The following is an 11,721-nucleotide window of genomic DNA, read 5'->3' as shown; positions in this document are numbered from 1 at the left end:
TGACAACGTGATTGGCTACCGGCGTGACAGACAGACCAACGAACGGGGCAGGGCCTCCGGCACCCTCAACTACTGCCGCCACCGCCCAGACGCACTCTGGGAAAGCGCGGCGAGCACCCGCCTCCGGGACCGAGCCGGAGAGCGGGGAGGGGTCCGGTCACGGCTCGCCGGTTGGTCCTCGCCGGTGCTGCTGGCGGCGATGCGTGGCCAATAGGCTGCGCGTTCCCGGCCACGCCCGCGCGAGCTCTCTTCTCGCGAGGCCGGCTAGGCCCGAATGTCGTTAGCCGTGGGGAAAGATGGCGGAAAATTTAAAAGGTGAAGCAGTGGTGGCAGAGGCGCGGGCTTGCTGGCCGGGCCGGGTGGGCTGGAGGGGTGGCGTCGCGGGCTCGGGCACCTGGCGTGTGAGGCCACGGAGCCCGGAGCCGGAAACCCGGCGCCGAAAGGAAGGGGGATCGGGGAGAGCGGGCCTGGCGCGCGGGGCTGGGCGGGGCTGAGGGGAGTGGGCGCGCGCCTCGGAACGCGGTGGCCGCGGGGCGCTGGGGAGGCGAGGGGGACGCGCGCCGCACAGCGCGACCGGAGTGGCGCGCGCACGCGCGGGGGCTTGTAGCCGGCGAGGGGCGCCTCGCCCGCGCGCGGGAAAATCGGCCCCCGGTGACCGTTACCCGCACGGTGTCCACGCGAGACGCCGGAAGGGGAGGGAAGAAGGGGATACGAATCCCCCCCTACCTTGGTGTCGGGAAGACAGGGAGTGGGTGATGGAGGAAAGCTCTGAGCCAGAGGCATCCCCCCAGCAGGAAGGCAATGGGGGGCCTCCTTTGGGGAAGAGCTGCGCTCCCCACCATGTGCAAGGAAAGCAGGGTGCCCATGTTAGGGTGCTGCCCTGTGTGCCTCCAGCTGTGAGGAGTCTGCGATCCACAAGTGGGAGGCGAACCTGTGCGGGACAGCAGAGCCCAGCTGTGGTCAGCGACTGGCATCCCTGGCAGGAGATGTTAGCTGGGACCACTTGCGGTGAGAAGAGTGGGTTTCACGTGCTTGCGAAGGGATTGCATCACAGGGATAGGAAAGCGTGGGCTTGGGCTCAGTCTCCACTAGGCCTCACCTAGAGGGTGGGGGGAGCCCATGGAATAATTACGAAAAGCTCCTGGAGATTTTTAGTTGTGACATCTAGGATGTTTCGTTATGGGTTTAAATAGGTTCAAGTTTTGGAACGGCAGGTAGCAAATATTAACCATTTTCGAAAGATGCAGTAGAACATGGTGTGATTATGCTGAAAGTGTTTTGTGATTTGATTTGATCAAATGGCTTTTAAGAGCATATTAATTAAGAATGTGCCTAGCATCAGAAAGATATTTGCGGAAATGCCCTGTTGCTGAAGGTAGCTTGGAGATGGTCTTGGTAGCCCCGGCAAACACTCCAGGTCTGTTTTTAAGAAGCAGTGTCTGATCTGTATGGCTTTACCTTGTTGCTGAATCCAGAGCATATCCAACATGAAGTTTCCACCTTGCACAAAAATGTGGATGAGGCAGAAAGTCAGGATGTGGTGTGGAAAAGACATACTTGTGGGTTGAAAGCTCCCAAACTAATCGCTCAGGGTAGCTGCTCGTAATATACAATCCTGTATTCACAATTTCAAAGTCTGAATGTGGAAAGCTTTGTCTGAAATTTGGCACCATTTGTAGCAAAAGAAGATAAGACAGGACTGTTCAGTGAAGGTATTGTATCTTTGTTTCAGTTGTTTGTGATGTGTGTGAATCTTTTGTACTACAGAAGCATTAATGCGTTGGATTATGGTTTGATGTCCCTGACCAGGCTGGAGGTGGGTGGCTGTGTGGGTGGCGTTTGAAGTGGATGAGCCATAACCTAGAGCTACACTTCTAATTTTAATTCAATTTAAAAAGCTAAATTCTAGAAACATCTGCCCAGGAGTTCCCAATGGGGATTGGGGACCATTCCTTCCAGTTAGGCCTTTGTTTAGTGACCTGGGGGCTTAATCCCATTTCCTCCCCACCCCACCCCCTTCCTGGGCAGTGCAACCACCTGAGATGGGGGTTTAAAGAGATGCAGAGATAAGGGTGATCGAGAATCTAAGTAGTTTAGGAATAGTGCAGAGGAAGTCTGAAGCCCCTGGGAAGAATCCGTTAGGACCATCCAGATAGCAATTGCCTCTTTTAACTTCACTGCCCCAGGGTTAGTGCTGGGCAATGAGCACCTGGGGTTAGCTGGAGGAGGAAGCCCAATGGAGTCAATTTCTCCCCAACCCTGTCTGGCTGTCCATAACAGTCCTTCCCACCCCCCTGTTGCAGGTTGCAGTGTGTGTTGCAAGTCTTCTTGGAATCAGCTGCAGGACCTGTGCCGCCTGGCCAAGCTCTCATGTCCTGCCCTGGGCATCTCTAAGAGAAACCTCTATGACTTTGAAGTCGAGTACCTGTGTGATTACAAGAAGATTCGAGTGAGTGTGTACTAATGAGGCCCTGGTGGGAGGGGGTGGGTTCCCCCCATCCAGCCCAACACACACACACACACACACTCTCTCTCTCTCTCTCTCTCTCTCTCTCTCTCTCTCTCTCTGCTGGTATTTATGAAATGGAATTTCTTCCTCCTGGTTCTAAAAATTGCATTGAGTAGATTCTCATTCCCGTTTTACAAGTAGGGAGACTCAACGCTTTCCGAGGGATAGTGGGAAACAGGAGACAGGGTGAATCACTAAAGAAATCCCTATTCCCACGACCTTAAGAAGGTAAAACCAATTGCAGAGACAGATGTTGAGCCCAGGAGCCCAGCTGATGCTAGCTAAGGTCCCTATGTGCTTTCAGGATGGCCCAATTCCTTGGGATCTTGCACACCCCAGGGGGAGACCAGGAAGAAGCTCCTGACTTTGGACCAGCCCAACTCTGGCTGTTGCAGCCTTTTGGGTAGTGAACCAGCAAATGGAAGATCTCTCTGTCTCTCCCTCTTTGTTAACTCTGTAACTCTTAAAAGGCCCAGAACTAACAAACTTGTATTTGAGTCTGGTTTATCTAAGTTCTCAGCACACTTTCCTCATCTGTAAAACCCGGATGACCAATAGCACCTACTTCATAGAGACTAGGGAGAATTAAGTTAGTAAATAGTCTTTACTTAGATTGTTTAGAACAATACCCACTACATGCATAATGACTGCCAGAGAGAATGTTAGTTCCTTTCCTATTTTATACCTAAGGAAGCTGCAGTGCAGTGCAGTGGAATTTCTTGCCTGAAGGTAGCCCAGGTAGCTAGGGAGCTGTGGGTTGAGGGTGTGGACCCGGGCTGTTTAACCTGCACCTGCTGTTGGCTGCTCCCCTCCAGCTGCCTCTCAGCACCCACAGCTCTCTCCCTGTGGCTGCTGTGTGGAGGGCAGGCTGTGGGCTGAGTGTGATGAGGGTTTAAACGGTTCAGAGTCTGGGTGGATTTTGAAGGTGAGGCTAGCAGGACGTGCCAAGACAGATGGATGTGGAGAATATGAGGAAAAGTGATCAGGAAGGAGCTGGCGAGAGGGAAGACAGAGGAGGGAGGAGATCTGAGAGATTCAAGGCCAACTTCAAATTGGGCTGAGTGGTAAGATGGTAAGGGGAAGGGCAGGGCTGGAACCCCATTTTCTTTCTCGCAAGCCCATCCCAGAAAAGGGGTGCGTTGGGTGTTCCCAGTCAGCTATGCATGGGAATACCACTGGGGGCCAGCCCAAAGGGCTTGCCGCTCACAGCGTCACTGTCCGGCCCACCCCTCCCCGCCTGCCCCCAACAGGAACAAGAGTACTACCTGGTAAAATGGCGCGGCTACCCAGACTCTGAGAGCACCTGGGAGCCCCGACAGAATCTCAAGTGCATAAAATAACCTTTACACCTTAAAAATAAAATCTCTATCTACGTGCCAACCATCCTAACCCCTCAATTTCTTTCTCATATCTTCTTCCCCTCTAACCCCTCACCCTTCCCTTTCCCCCCTCAATTCCCCCACACATCTATCCTAACTGCATATAGATATAGATAGACATTCTCAACACTCTCATTTCTTCTTCTCACCCCATCCCTCCTCCTCCCATTTCTTCCACCTTATTCTCTCTTATTTCTCCATATTATTCCCCCATCATTCCCCCCTCTTCCAACAATATACCCACCCATCCGAACTATAATTTTTTTTTCCACCCCCACCCCCTTAACTCAATTTCAATATTATCCCTTCATACATATTTCCCCCCATTATTCATCATCCCCACTTCTTCCACCCCCATCCCCCCCCAAATCCTCCCCCCTCCCCCTTTTACCTTATCTTCATCTCTCATTTCATTCCCCAAAATCTATCCCCCACCCTTATCCTCCATATTCCACATACCTCCATCATAACAGATAGAGAGAGAACATCAATTTCAACCTCAAATACCACCTTCCACACCTCACCTCCTCAATTTCTTTTTTTTATCACCGTCCTCATTCTAATATACCGCCCAGACCATTCTACTACATTATAACTATTTATCTTTATTTCTCTTTTGACATCACATAGTATATTTAGCAGAGATGTGTTGAGTGTCTCCTTACCCTGTGTCCGCAGTGTGCACCTTAAACTCCCTGCTTCCCCTGTGGCTAAGGCTGAGGCAGGGCAGGGCTACTATTCCATGCCAGTGACACCACAGCCCGCCTGGTCCTGCCAGCTGTTCAGAGAGCACTTAAAAATCCTTCCCAGTGGGGCGGGTTTCCTAGGGTCCCTAGCAAAGCAGAAGGGGAGGAACCAAGACACAGACAGCATGGCTTGGTGCCTGCCTGCACCACCTGAAAGGCACTTTCCCTTGTCTGGCTCTGGTCTGGCTTATTGCTGGACAGCTTGTGTTCCAAAAGAACCCCCTTCCTAGTGTGTCCGGAAGGGGCACAGGCAGAGTGGTGTTGGATAGCGACATTCCTTGCACATAGGCTACCTACTTCCTCCCCAATGCTTGCAGGACACGGGGCCATTATAGTTGTCCCCAAGGCCTTAGGGGCTGCATCCAATAGAAGTTTGTTTACCCGTGGAGCAGTCCTGTGTGACTGTGCTGCTGGGTGTCTTCTTGCATTGGGAGTCATTTGAGCAACCCTGAGTCTGCCAAGGTGACCCCCGCAAACCTCCTTATATCTCCGTAAGCCCCTTAGGGATGTGATAATGGCCGGGAAATGATGGGAACTGGCTTGAAGGTGTCCACACTGCAGTGACAACATATCCTACAGTGTCAACACCGGCAATGGAGAGGCTCCTGCGTGGAGGAGCCATGGAGTGGGGAGGCTGAAGCCCAGAGGGTAGAGAGACTCTTGAGGCACAGTACAGGGGAACAGTCTGGTACAGTTCCTCTCCCTCCCACCCCCCATAACTCTGCGAGTCTTCTGGAGGGAGTGCCCTCATGCCAAACAGTGGATATGACTGTCTATAGGAAGCAGGTAGCCACAGGCCAGGGAGCTTCTGACAGTATGAGAGGTCCCGATGGTGTGTGGGAAGAGGGGTCCATATCCACAGTGACCCCCAGCTTGAGCCCTCCACACTCTACGCGTCTCTGCTAGTCTGGTTTAGGAAATGTCCACACCTGTCCTGGTACTGGGGCCAGGGGACGAAAGCAGCTGCCTCATCCTGGAGGGATCTAGACGGGCTGGAGGAGACTGGGTCTAGACCTAAGAGCAAGCACCCTACCAGTTGGGCAGTAGTAGGGTATAGAGCCTGCAGGATGCTGCCAGGCCTGCAGGCCATCCTGAGCCTCCCTGAACTGGCATCTCGAAGGACAGCTATCTACACACTGGATCCTGGCAGCTGGGCGGAGGGGACCTTGCACTCCCCGACCCCCAGGCAGCCTCCCAGGGTGCTGGCCCTGCCACCCACCTGCTTGCTCCCCCTTAGTTGCCCTCGCTCCCTCTTTGAGCATTCCAGAGCCCTTGTCACACACTGCTCTTGCCCCCTCTGGTTATTTTCACATTCTCTTGTGCTATTTCTTGACCTCCCTCTTGACATGTTTGGTGACTTCCGGGCCCCCTCCACCTTGCCCCACCAAGACCTATGGGTCCTCATGATGGCCACAGGTTTCCAGGCTACACCAGAAGCAAAGTCATCCCACACCCCCACTGCTCCCCCTAGCCCCCACAAAGATGCAGTGCAGTGAAGCTGTTGAGCAGCCACATGCATACATTCGGGAGCCTGACTACCTCAGCTCAAATGCCAACCCCCTCCATGCATTAACAGTCGCTTGGCCTATTTGTATCTCAGTTTGCTAATCTAGAAAGTGGGACAGATAATAGCACCCACCTCCTACACTTGTTAGAAGCATTTAACAGGCTGTTACATGCCCATCCCTTGAACAACATTCAGAAGACAAACTTTAACGTAGTTGTTAACCGGTATGATCCGAAATTCAGAAAATCCAAATTGCCCAGAAAACCAAAGAATTTTCCTAACCCACCTGGTTTCAAAACTCAACTTGACCTTATAGGGCCTATTTGTAGTCTATTTATCCCTCTTGGGGTGAATATTAATAAATTTGGTTGTATAAATGCTAGTTTTCAAAAGGTTTACTGCTTTTTATTTGAAAGGCAGAGTTGGAGAGGGACAGATAAAGAGATCTTTCATCTGCTGGTTCACTCCCCAAATGCCTACAATGGCCAGAGCTGGGCTGGTCCAAAACCAGGAGCTTCTTCCTGATCTCTCCCACATGTGTGCAGGGTCCCAAGGACTTGGGCCATCCTCTGCTGCCTTCCCAGGCCACAAGCAAGGAGCTAGATCAGACATGGAGCAGCCAGTACTCAAACTGGCGCCCATATGGGATGCCAGTGGCACAGATGGAGACAGCCTACTAAGTCATGATGCTGACCCCTAAATACTGTTTGACCCGATTATGTGGTGCTGCTCAAGACACTCCATCCCCCACACCCACATGCCATGCTATCCTTCCACTTGGGAGGGGACACAGAGCATCTAGACGCAGCCCCGGGAGCTTTTCTTGCAGCCCTTCCACATTCGGTGGCTGTTTTCACATTCCTGCCCATCTCTCAGATATTCTCTTGATATTCTAACATGTCTGAAATGCAGGTGAGCTTTAGGGAATTTAATTAAACAGCAGGGTTTGATTTAGCTGGGAGCAGTCTGTCCTTTCCCTCGTTCCTGGCAAGGAGCACAGAAGAGAAGGGTGTCTACTCTTAGATTTCATAAACCCCTCCCATCATTGCTCGGGGTGTCCCCAGCACACCTTTCCTACCTGCAGTGCTGGCTGGGTTTCTGTCACTCTCATTCCCCTTCTGTAGATGAGAAGATGGAGAGGTGTAGTTACTTGGTGAGAGTCACAACACTAGGGAAGTAGGGGGAAAGAAAAAGGCCTGAGTATGTAAAGCTGTGGCTCTGTCAGGCCTGGTGGCTTTTCACGGAGTGGCAGGAGTAGGGTGGGGTGCATTAAGGAAACAGGCATAAGAGGAAGAACAGCCAGGATCCCTCAACGGGGCGGGGTGGGGGGAGGCAGAGCAGCAGCAGGCTTCCAGCCGGCTAGTTCCTGTTCCACATCAGCCCTTCAGCCCTCTCTCCCCACTGCCAGCTTAGAGCCCATTTCCCCCTAGCTCTCTGAAGAGCTGCTTGGGCACAGAGATGGGGTACCCGAAAAGAAGACTGGGAAGGAGGGAGCCGTTTGTGCCCTGGAGGGCTTGCTGGATGACTCACTCCTTGAGAGACTGGGGGAGCAGGTAGGGGCAGAACAGGTGGGCAAATGGAGGCTAGGGAGCAGGCAGGCATTCCCCCTGGCTTCTAGAAGGGCTGCTCACAACCTCCCATCCTGCCACCGAGCCAGCAGAGGCTTCCCTTTGATCCCAGGGGCTAGCAGGCCCGGGAAGGCCGCCCAGAGCAGGAAACATCTGAGCGACTCCCACAAGGAACACCATGTGCTCTCCCGGAGGTCCTGGGGAACTAGACCTTGAAAAACTCTGCCTCAGAATGCCTGTGTGGTTCTCAAGTGGTGTCCTTGAGGAGACAGCCCCCACTCCTGGAGCTGCTGTGACAGCTCTCTGAGGATCTACAGCTTGCTTGAGAGGAACTTGGCCCTTTTCCACTGGCTATCACACTCCGACCCTGAACACTCTATCCTGCCCACATGCCACACTCGCTGTGCTGTGTGCACTGTGTTGTGGGTGTCGGAGTCCATCTCTCCTGGAGCCCCTGAAGCTGAGTCTCACCCTCCCAGCTGGGACCTCTGCAGGCTGGCTTTATGTACACATAGGCTTCAAGCAAAGCACAATGGATGAATGAGTGAATGAACAAATGAATAAAAAGTGGGGCATGAAGGAGCCAGGGTTTCTGAACAAAGAGGTGGAGTGTGGGGCATGAAGGAGCCAGGGTTTCTGAACAAAGAGGTGGAGTGTGGGCCAGTGAGCCAAAAGGTGGAGATGGCAGGGTAGGCGGCCACGGATCCGAGGGCATCAGCATGCTTGCCGTGGCTCAAGAAGCCTGTTAGCAGGAGCTTGGTCCCCAGCCCCTGTGAAGAGAGTGCCACAGGAGAGTCCAGTCGATGCCACGAAAGTCTGTGTCCTGTGCTAGCATGGGGTGGGCAGAAGGTGCGCAGTGGATCTGCGACACAAAGAAAATGACAAAGAAAGAGATGTGGTGGAGAAGACTGTGAGCTGTCACCAGGACACAAGCCGCTGGGTCAGGAAGCAGAGTTACCGCACATCCACTGTATGCTGTGCTTTGTCCTGGTGCTGGCGGAGACGGGGAGGGCACTCCAGCGTGGGGAGGGGACAGTCCTGGGAACAGTGGGACCCTCAGCCTGAGCCAGGCCTTGACATTTGTACCCTTTAGGTCTGTCAAAGGCTGCAGTCACTGGTGCCGTGGGGGAGAAAGTGTGGATGGGGAGGGGCAGTTGGAGAATGTACTGGCAACATGTGGGAGACAGGACAGGTGGGCTGGTGTGGTGTGGTGGCTGCACTTTGGCTGGTACAGGCAGGACAGCTGGGGAGGAGGAGACATGGAGGGGAGGCCACCGCTGTCCTCGAGCTGCTGGTGCCAGCAGTGTGTGGCCAGCGGAGCTGTTAGCTGAACTCTCTTTTCCCTCTCCCCCACCCCTCCCCCGTTCACTGTGTGTCTTTAAGTTTTTGGCTTTAGCCTCTTGTTATCTTGGTCTCCAGAGCTCTTGGCCTTGGACTTCTTCCAGGAGTCTTGGTCTTCTCCCTGGATCCTGGGATCTCTTCTGCTAACATTCGGTCTGTTGTCTCTTCCCTTTGTGCCCCCGCCTCCCCTCTCCGCCGCCCCCTCCGTCCTGTGTTCTTTTTCTTCTCATTGCCCCTGTCCTTCTGGCCTTTTGCAAACACAAGCTATTCTGTATTTTGCCCTGGGTCAGCCTGACTTCATTGTGCCCCAGGTCTCTTTGCCTGTGTTCTGGCTCGCTCATGCTCTATCTTGCTGTCTCTCTCTCTCCTCCTCTCTCCTCCCTCTCCCCTGACATGCCCCTGCGCTCAGGGCCTCTTGCTCTGTCTCAAGAGTACAGGAAGTTCTGGGATGTCTCGCAGGCAGGAATGTTTCTTTTGTCCTCACTGGCTCTTATGCCAGCCTCTGGCTCATTGCAGGGCCCTTCATGCCGTCGGAGGCCTGAGGACACGCGGGCAGTGCCCTGAGAAGGCACCGCAGCCCGGCTGTGTTGGCAGCTGGCCTTCCTGAGCAGTGGTGACCCACCCTTCTCCACCTTGCTTTGCCCTTTCCCCAGATCATTACCTCAGAGGAGGCGGAGCGGAGGGGCCAGATCTATGACCGCCAGGGAGCCACCTACCTCTTCGACCTGGACTACGTGGAGGATGTATATACCGTGGATGCTGCCTATTATGGCAACATCTCCCACTTCGTCAACCATAGTGTGGGTACTCCCAGCAGGTGGGCTTGGGGCCAGGACTGGGCAGCCCGGGTGCCTCCTCACTTCTCCCCCCTCCCCGCTGTTCTTTCTTGTCCAGTGTGACCCCAACCTGCAGGTGTACAACGTCTTCATAGACAACCTCGATGAACGGCTTCCCCGCATCGCTTTCTTTGCCACAAGAACCATCCGGGCAGGCGAGGAACTCACCTTTGATTACAACATGCAAGGTGGGGGTAGCAAGGGACTGGGGGCAGAGGCACCCAGTATCATGGCACGTGAGGCTCACCCGTCACACAGAACCCATGGGAGATGCTTTAGCAGGAGCTCTTCACACAATGCACCCCATACTCTCAGGCTCCCATCTTGATTTCTGGATTCCTGCCTACCCCTTGTGGCTGTTTATTCCCACTCCTTCAACTGCACCCAGCCCAGAGACCCTCCAAAGGTCTTCCCTTAGCCTCCCCAGCAGCACTGTTACCCGCAAGCCTGCCCTACCCCTCACCCACCCTGGCCTTCCTCATTCCAAGCCTACAGCCTGAAGCCAGCCCTCTCTTCCATAATCTGTTCCCTTCTGCCACACCCAGGGCAGCTCCCTAGCAGGGGAGTCCATGCCCCAATCCCCACAGGCCCTCACTTGCTCCCAACAGTGCCTCCTGCACTGACCTGAACATCCCTGCCCCAGGGCTAAGCCATGGCCGGAACTCCAAACCACCAGACCTCAGACCCCTCCCACTTCAGGTCTCTGACTGCTCTCAGCCCCAGGATCCCAGGGTCTCATGGTAGAAGGGGTCATGGGACACTTCGCCTGGACCGTCTAACAACTTTCCTTTTCCCTCCCTACCTCCCTTCTCCCCCCACCCCATCCTGCCCGTCGGCGGCTCTGACTCCACAGTGGACCCCGTGGACATGGAGAGTACCCGCATGGACTCCAACTTTGGCCTGGCTGGGCTCCCTGGCTCCCCGAAGAAGCGAGTCCGTATTGAATGCAAGTGTGGGACTGAATCCTGCCGCAAATACCTCTTCTAGCCCTTGGAAGTCTGCGGCCAGATTGCCGGAGGCCTAAAGCTGTCTGCTCCTTGCCCATTGCTGCCCTTCCTGGCCGTGGGGAACAGCTGCCAGGGCTTTGCCTGCCTCCACCTGTCCCCCACCTCCCGCCACCTGCTCTAGGGGCGGGCCTACAGGGAGGACTGACTCCAGGAGTCCCTTTCCCTGGCCCAGTCCCATCTGTGGGTTGCACTTACAAGCCCCTGCCCACCTCCAGAAGTCAGTTTTTGACGGCAGGGGTTTCTGCAGTCGGGATTCATGGAAACCTCCACTGGAGGTCTGAGGGGGTAAGCTGCAGCCCAGCTTTCCTCTCCCCCTAGAAAAGCTGTTTGTTTTTGCACCTGCTTCTGTCTGAAGGCTGAGGCATCTGTTGCAGGCCTCCGCCCTAGTGCCCCCGGGCAGCCTTCCTCCCCTCCTCCCCTGATATGAAGCTACTTCCTCGCCACCGCCACTGCAGAAGCTATCCCTAATGAAAGAAGGGGGACTCGTTCCGTTTCCCACACTGCCACATGTTGGCCCAGAGAGCTGTACAGGGGCCATGCAGCTTGAAACGTGGACCCCCTCCATGCGTACACACACACGCCTATGGAAGGCGAGTGGGTGCTGGCGGCCCACTGACTGGTGAGAGGAAGGCAGCCCAGATGCTGCCAGCCCTGACAGTGGGCTGCACCAAGCTCTCTGCTTTCTGGAGAGTACAGAGGAGCTGCCCTGGGGCACGATGTCTGCTGGAACTGCTTGGAGCTGGAAGCAAGAGCTAGATAATCTGTAGATAGCACTTAGGACAATGTGCATTGTTGGGGGGGCAGGGGGCAGGGCAGAGGTGCCAGGCA

General features: G+C 54.6%; 1 protein-coding gene across 1 annotated transcript; it reads left to right on the top strand.

Moving 5' to 3' along the window:
* The first annotated feature begins 230 nt into the window (after positions 1 to 230).
* Positions 231 to 11,298, top strand: SUV39H1 (suppressor of variegation 3-9 homolog 1). The gene is made up of 7 exons (XM_041002824.1): positions 231 to 315; positions 2,304 to 2,449; positions 3,760 to 3,838; positions 7,266 to 7,294; positions 9,704 to 9,850; positions 9,945 to 10,074; positions 10,740 to 11,298. Exons 1-7 carry the CDS (start codon positions 297 to 299, stop codon positions 10,871 to 10,873), a joined length of 684 nt encoding a protein of 227 aa, XP_040858758.1. The 5' UTR covers positions 231 to 296; the 3' UTR covers positions 10,874 to 11,298.
* Positions 11,299 to 11,721: the final 423 nt, after the last annotated feature.

This window comes from Ochotona curzoniae, unplaced genomic scaffold (assembly GCF_017591425.1).
Source record: "Ochotona curzoniae isolate NIBS_2020 unplaced genomic scaffold, NIBS_Ocur_1.0 contig_1274, whole genome shotgun sequence".
Taxonomy (NCBI): domain Eukaryota; kingdom Metazoa; phylum Chordata; class Mammalia; order Lagomorpha; family Ochotonidae; genus Ochotona; species Ochotona curzoniae.
Note: the sequence above shows the minus strand (reverse complement) of the source record. Positions and strands in the feature narration are given on the sequence as shown.